Source organism: Atractosteus spatula, chromosome 11 (assembly GCF_055471065.1).
Source record: "Atractosteus spatula isolate fAtrSpa1 chromosome 11, fAtrSpa1.hap1, whole genome shotgun sequence".
NCBI lineage: Eukaryota > Metazoa > Chordata > Actinopteri > Semionotiformes > Lepisosteidae > Atractosteus > Atractosteus spatula.
The window spans coordinates 46875232-46883447 of NC_142716.1; the positions used below are offsets into that span (position 1 = coordinate 46875232).

The following is an 8216-nucleotide window of genomic DNA, read 5'->3' on the forward strand; positions in this document are numbered from 1 at the left end:
ATTGTTTTTTCATCTGCTGACATTAATCATTAATTAATGAAGCAACCCATTTTGTCTGATGCAAAATGATCAGAGGCAAAATACTGGAAATGAAAAGAAAGAAGGTTTTTCTTCTGCCTGTTCACATTTAAGTTCCAGTGATACACTCTGAGAAGACCTTTCTTTAATACAACCAGTAATTTCCCTAAAATTCTGTAAAACAATATTTCTCATTTTCAATAAACACCCAAGAAGTAACGCTGGTATAGAATTTCCCAAACAAATGTTAATAAAAATGATTTAATTTTAATTACAAATTATTTAACATTTTAAGTACATATTTTAATCAGTTGCACAAAATAATTTATTTAAAAACTTTTTGATTACTTAACAATTCCCAAAATAATTTTAATGGACTAATGCTTAAACTGATTCTTAAAGTGTGAGTCCTAATAAAAAAAGAAGTCAAATTGCCCACCTGATTTTCCTCTTTTATTATTTGTGACAATTAATGTAAATCTATGTAAATAAGTAACGGTTCTACATGATTTCCAAATCCTGCTCTGTAGTAAGGAACAAATAGTACAAACAATAGATAAGGAACCGCCCAAATAAAAGTTGAGAGATTTTTCTCACTTCAAAAAGAAAGTGTAAAACCACTTTATAAAGAAAGACTTGTGAAGCCCGGTATTCTGAAAGGTCTAAATGTAAGCAGCTCCAAATGCCTTCGTCATTATTTGACATAACAAAAGGTTACAATGACAGGTTGTGCAAGATCTATAAGGTGCAACATCTATAAGGGTTTTAAAACAGTAATTAAACAATTCTTTGGATGAGTTAGTTCACCTAACTTAGCATTCACCACAGGCTCGACCAACTCCAGAAAATAAGATGAGCTTCAGTACCACAGCGGCATTGCTTGTTAGCTACCAGAGTTTTGGTGAACTTAAGAAGGACCACCTGTCTCAGTTTACTCTGCAGCAGTGACAGATAACCACCCTTCAAATAGCTCAAGTGAACAGAGCCATCACAATACTGAAGCAAACTCATTTAAAACGAGCCACCAATTACACAAAAATTAATAACATTTAACCAAATGAACACGATGCTCAATTACACACAGATGGATCCTTCTATTTTGAATGCACTTATTCATTTTGGTGGTGTACTGTACATCAGAAGTTGTGATGTATGAACACTATTAGTGTGCTCTGTTTCCTCATTCCTAAGAGACCTGGAAACACCAAAATGCAAATCAAATACCTCTTAACCATGTGTGTAATTTGAATTGTAAAGGACTTTGCAAATAAAGGAAAACTGATAGCCCATTACATATTAACAGTCTAACAGAGGAGCAGCTGTGCTTCAAACTTGCAAGACACCCTCACTGCTGCTCAGTTATGTAGATGTGTTACTTTCACACAAGGGGTTACTGTAAACACAAGGGAAAAAATATTCTGCAGATCTTCACTTCATGACATAGTAAGTAGTTACAACCAAATGGTCCCCAGCATACGTTTCAAATGACATTGCTGTGAAAAGGACAGAAATGACCTCCTCCTTCAGTTGTCGAAATGTGCAACAGACTCAAAGACCTGAATTTTTCTTATTCGATTTACTGCTTCATAGTTTACCTGTCACTTTAAACTGAACTATTAGTGGTCAGTAAAAAAGCGGGTCTTCAGATAAAAGCTGATAGTGGCATGCTCACTTTGCACCTTGCCAAGTTCATATTTTATTTAATAAGGAAAGATGCACTGCTTTTGCAGAGGCACTGAAAATATTTATTCATTGCAAACAACAACCCTTTTAAGAGGGCTAATGGGACCACATAGATACAGGACTTTCGTTCCTCCACAGCTAATAGAACTGCACGTCATTTGCAATTAAAAGTGCATGTTTTCTTCAGAAGAACACAAGGTTTGGCAAATGGCTATGCAAATACTGGATATACTGCGTTCTTGAACAAAGAGAACCAGTTTTTTTTTCCAACTGTTCAGATCAAAGTATGCAAAGATTATTTGATATATTATCAAGCCACCAGGATTGTTCTATTACTTTGTGAATGCCAAGTGCTTAGGGACTGGCAGCTGGCCCATACTCTTAATGGAGGTCTCACCTGTTCCCTTTTACTGAGTCTGTGACTCACACTTTCATTAAATTCTGCACTTGCCATACTGCTTTTCATGCTAGTGTATGCAAATACAGGCTTATTACTGTGCAGCTGAAGCCTCTGAATGACTGAGCAGTAATTCAGGTGGTTAGGTATCTCTGTCAATAGTTTTCATTCTTTCACAGAAAGCAGTAAGACCGCTCTAAAGAAACCCAGATGTACAGATGAATAATAATGCATCCAACACATACTACTTCATTGCCCAACATATTAAATCGATCTTTCTCATCGGCAAACTATTTTTAACTGCACTCCTACATCATCTGCAAGTGCAAATTGGACTGTGGGTAGTTCCCATTCTGAAAGGCACAGAAATTCCATTCTACTCACTGAAGTGATTCTCACTTCCTTTATGTCACGTAAAAATAAAAAAAAAGCTATCCTGTATTTTTATACATTTTTTTTTGCAAAGAAAATACACTTTGGTACCCATCAGCGCATTGGCAAGTCAGCCAGGCCGGCTGTTTTTAATGATTGTTGTTCAATGAATCATCCTTCATTGCCTTCACAAACCAGTCTCTCTCCTGGTCCGAGTCGGAGTCACTTACTTCGCTGGTATCAGCTGCTAAGAGCCGCGAGTAGTTCAGCCTCTTCTGGCGAGGAATTCTGTTCTGTATTATTAGGAAGCCGACAGACCACAGTAGCAGAGTGGCAGCTGTTGCTCTGTAGAGAACCTCTAAGCTATACCTCTGGGCTACAAATCCGCTAGCAAAGCTGCCCAAGCCACCTCCAAGGCCCGTGGAAACGGAGCGAAAAACTCTTCGGACAGATCTTTCCATCCCTGGCATGGAAATGTCGTCGCACTGTGCATCCAGGGCCCACCAGATGGCGCCCTTGCTGAATGCGCTTAGAACCTGAATAGGCAAAACGGCCCAGGGGGACCAAAGGAAGGAGTAGTAGAGGCACTGAAAGGCCAGACACACAGTCCCTAACACCGCAGTCCCAGTCTGGCCCAGGACCTTGAGGATTTTGCCGCGGAAGAAGCTAAGGGCGATCTCGGCGAGCAGCGCGACGGCCGCGGCGACCCCCATGTGCAGCTCGTGGCTGCCCCGGTTCTGCATCTGCCAGAAGAGGAAGTTGTCCACCGTAGACGCGGCGGCGCCCAGGACGAAGGCCGTGACCGAGCACAGCACGGCTCGGCTGTCCGCGCTCACCAGCTGCAGGGCTCTGAGAGCTCGGGGCGAAGGCTCCTGCTGCCTGCTGGAGTACATCGGCAAGAAGACGGCCACCGGGAGCGCGGAGGCGGCGACGAGAGCGTAGGCGTAGAAATGGGCCGCGCTCCTGGGCGTGTGGGCGCTTATAAAGCAGTCCAGGCTGCTGACGAGGAGCCCGGCGCTGCAGACGCCGAACGCTGCCCCCAGCAGCGCCCACAACCTGTGCTTGCCATACCGCTCGGTCGAGTCCACGAAATCCAGGTACTCGTACAGACCGTCGTCGACTGTCCACTCCAGCGGCGCGGCCAGGGCCTCCCACAGCCCCACAGCGATAAGCACGAGGAAGAACAGCAGGTGCTGAGCGTCCATAACATTGAGACTGCCCAGAAACCCTTCGCTAGCCTGCTCCTCCTTCCCTTCTTCTCCGGTCCTTTCCGCTGACCTCACCCTCCTTCTTGAAGGAGAGCGGCCCGGCGCCGCAGTGCCTGAAATCTCGATTTGCTCCCTCTCGTTGTCCTTGGACCAGGGGGCGGCCGGCTCCACTCCTCCGAGGGCCTCCCTCGTGTCCTCTCCTTCCTCTGCGATTGGTTTGGCGGAGCCCACTTTCTTCATCTCGGTTTGCACGCCCAGCTGAGCAGTGGGGGCGACGTCCTTGGACACCCGGCTTGCCGCCGAAGGGGTGTCAAGATGGAAGCGCAGTGCAGTGGCCGCTTCATCGGTACGCATGGAAGCACGAGTTGTGCGGGTTATGCCGTTGCTCTTTGGTGTAGAAGGCGTCAGAGTCTTGTAAGCGAGGGACGGCGTGCCTGGGGGAGCATAGTATGTACTTCTGAAGGAGTCATGAGTGGGTGTAACACTTCCAAAGGCAAATGTGTAGTCTTTAACCGTCCCCGTGTTTTCAGCGCTCCTTAACAGAGTAAAATTGCAGTACTTGCTTGCGGCTTTCGTATCTGAAGGTGGGATCAGGAGAAGAATAAGACCAGCTCCCAACGAGCACAGAAGGGAAGTCAGAATGACTGTTCTTCTTTTGTTGTAGTACTTGGCCAGGAAGCTAGAAACGGGACTCCAGACCAGGCCGACCAAATACTTGGTCCCCATTATAATGCTGGTCATGGAAGCAGTCAGGCCAAGCTGTCTGAAATACAGAGTTAGGAAGGGGATAAGGCAAGCCGTGGCGTAAGAATGCAGAAAATGAAAGATGCTGGCTAAGGCCACAGCCCTCCGGACATCCCACTGCCTGCTCTTCTTCATGGCTGAAGAGGCTCTGCTGTGCTCAGTTCTTCACAGAGATGCGGTTCTGCCAACACACAGGCCCCAGATAAGTAAATCAGGTGCAACAACAGGAATGTTGCGCATTGATGTTTTCTTACTCTCCTACAGTTGCTCTCCTGACAGTTCTCAGCTGCGTTATCTGGGAGATCAGTATGCAAGGGCAGCACAGTACGTGTGCATAATGTGCATCACAAAGGAAGACCATCACTCACTGCAGAATCAAAAGGGAAGAAGAAAAACAGTAAAGCTCTCGAAATACAAAAATCACGCTAGAAGGTGATGAACGCTCGAACAAGACACACGTGGTTAAAATAAATTTCATCCCTATCGGTCAGCCCTCATCCAAAAACTAATGAACACCCTTATTCCAGGTTGAACAAAATGCGCAGATGACCATCTATGCTCACACTTCAGCTGTTACATAAAGTGATAAGGACCAATCACTGTTCGTTAACAGAGTTGATTACAGCACACGGACAGCATCCATCTGCGACACAACCATTCGAGACGAATCTTAACTTGTATTAGATCAACTTTGAAAAATTCCATCAATTACTTCCGCTTGTTGGCGTACAGCCTGTTTCACGGGTATAGAAAGCATGTACAATATGTACACTGTTTCGGGAGTTTCACATTTCCAGTTGGGGGGGAAAAGAAGTTTTTTTTAAAGACTAACCACGTCTGGTTCCATTACATTCCGCATTGTCGTCATTTAAGACACACGATTAAAAAGGTAATCCCCACTTCACAGGCATCTACAGAAAACATTAATAACCATTTCGGCTACCCTTTCTTGGCTCATTACAATTTTGCCTTGATTTTTTAAAACGCACAAGCTAATGTCATTGTTAAATAATATTTACACAAGCGCGTAACGATTCGCAAGTTAAAAATTAACGACCCAGTTTAGATGTTGACTTTGGCTTTTTACACCTGTTCCAACCTCCTCCTATTGACTCTTCGGTAGACACGTCATGATTTAACATTTTGATCAAATATATATATATAATTTACCTTAATAAATGCACCCATGCAAATTGACTGCGGTAAAATAAGAAATTCCAAAATGGGACTTATTGTTCTCCAAAGTAAATATTTCTTTTCTCGTCACCGGCACTACCTAGATTATATGAACCACACGTAAGAGTATGGACTCACCAGGATACACCTGCAAACTCAGGACTGCGCTGGATTGCTGACGAGAATCTGTAACCTTCATGGCGCAATTTATCACAGCGACCTCTGTTGTCTGGGATGTCTACTGCAGGCTTGCGGAGCCAACAGGTGGGCATACAGCAGAAGTCGCAGGTAAAATAGCGTCACAGATACTATAAATTGCCTAAAAAAAAATCTATATGCTCAGTAGTTTCTATTATTGTGTGCGTTTAATTCCTTTATTCTCATAATTAAGTAGGGAGATTCTGAAAAAAAAGTATGTTATCAAGCTGTTTAGTTCAAATCCTGCTACTGCCAGTGGCTTTTAAATTAGCTGCAGTTCTCTTTTGGAACAGTAGATGGAACGAAAGACCTAAATATAAACGACCAAGTATTGAAGAATTGTGCTGCACTTTGTAGATTTAAGAGTTATGTAGATTTTTTTAATGTAATTTAATGGCAAGCTTTGAATTTTTGTTGGCTTTTCTACTACTTTCAAATAAGCTGAGAATCCTAGCGTGCGAACATTATTAAGGGTTTGAAGAGAAATAAAAACTATGGTTTATTTGTGCCATTATAAGATAACTGTATTGGCCATATACAATTACTTGTAAAAGGAATTGGTCTTTTCACATAGCCCAACTTGCTCTCCTTGAGACACACAGTCAGGCTTGGGGTCAGAGTGCAGGGTCAGCCGTTGTACGGCGCCCCTGGAAAAGCTGGGGTTAAGGGCTTTGCTCAGGGGCCCAACAGAGTAGGATTCCTCTACCGGCTGCTGGATTTGAACTGGCAACCTTCCAGCCACAGGCACAGATCCTGAGCCACAGAGCCACCGCCCCGCCCTTATTTGCATTACATCTGCAATATTTTTTATTTTTCCATATTTTACTGCACACATCAGTTTCCTCCGTGCTTTATGTCCTACTTATGCTTTTATCATGATTTCACTTTTACATTTCTGATTTTCTAATGGCACACTTTGATCAGGAAAAGACTACAAGACCTCACTTAGTCAGTTTGCTCATTACTCTAAAAAGTCTTTGAAGAATCAGGTGCAAGATTTTCAGATGTCGGTTTTGTTTTTTAGCTTCATGGTACATCACCAGATCAAACAATAACCAAGACAGCATGTTCCCAAATGATTTTTATATAATACAACATACAGTATTTAAATCCTACATGTACACACATTACAGTAATTACTTTTGTTTACATATTTGGCAATAAATTACAAAGTATACATTCAAACAATTAATATACAGGAGATACTGTAAGACATGTTCGTAATAATGACAAAGTTTTTATATTTTATAGCAAAATAATGTGCAAATGGTAATTCAGATATCACAGGTCTCATCCTTTGGATGAGATGTAAAACCGAGGTCCTGACTTTCTGTGGTCATTAAAAATCCCAGGGTATTTCTCAAAAAGAGTAGGGGTATTGCCCCGGCATCCTGGCCAAATTTCCCCCTGGCCTTTACCAACCATGGCCTCCTAATAATCATCATCATCTCTGAGCTGTCTTCATCACTCTGCTCTTCTCCCCACTGAGAGCTGGAGTGTAGTGAGTGTACTGGCTGCCGTCGCATCATCCAGGTGGTGGATACACATTTGTTGTGGTGGAGGGGATCCCCATTAACCGTAAATCGCTTTGAGTGGCGTGTCCAGAAAAGTGCCATATAAGTGTAAGGAATTATTCATTATTATATTATATTGTGCTGTAACCTTCTAAAGAATTGTTAAATGCACTGATGGACAACTCACAAGGCACATGCAGATTTGTGACTGGGACTCCAGACTCATCAAGACATCAACATCTAACTTACTAGCAGCTGTAATGTTCATAAAGGGGTACTTAGAAGGGGAGTGCACAGTCTGTGTCCACAAACCTCAACAATCAGATCAGCTCAGAAGTAATTTGATTACTTCAGCCCCAGTGTAGATGTTACTGCATGCAACGATACATAGCCACACCACCGAAAATCATTCCAGATTTCAGTGCTGACTCCAGGAACTGCCTGCTGAGCTGGTTCAACAAATGAATGGTTGATGGAGTCCACCAGAAAAATCAAACTATCTTACAATAATTACGAAACACTCACAGAAGCGGACAGCGAGACTACAAATTGACAAAGAAAGGGAAAATCTTAAAACATGCAAAATAACAGCAATTAATGTATATAATGACAAAGTAACTTGTAGTGACATTATTGTCAACTCTATATTGAAACGTACTGTATACTTAAATTTAAGGTGCAACTTTTTAAATATGCATTTCACCTTTGGTTACAAACCTTACTGCGACCCAAACTAGGCAATCAGTTTTATTTCTCCAAAATCTGAAACAATGAAATCTGCATGAACATAATACTGCTAATAAAAATTAGATATTCATCTGAAATTACCTCCCTGGAACAAAAAAAAATGAAGGGCTTTTCAAAATCGATGAAGATGTGCAAACAATGTTTAGATTAAATATTGCC

At 42.5% G+C, this 8216-nt stretch overlaps 1 protein-coding gene across 1 annotated transcript; it reads right to left on the reverse strand.

The window, feature by feature from the left end:
• Positions 1–265: 265 nt before the first annotated feature.
• mfsd6l (major facilitator superfamily domain containing 6-like) lies at positions 266–5741 on the reverse strand. The gene is made up of 2 exons (XM_088927394.1): positions 5593–5741; positions 266–4789 (listed from the first exon to the last, which is right to left on the reverse strand). The coding sequence occupies exon 2, from the start codon at positions 4555–4557 to the stop codon at positions 2620–2622; it is 1938 nt and encodes a 645-aa protein (XP_088783520.1). The 5' UTR covers positions 4558–4789; positions 5593–5741; the 3' UTR covers positions 266–2619.
• Positions 5742–8216: the final 2475 nt, after the last annotated feature.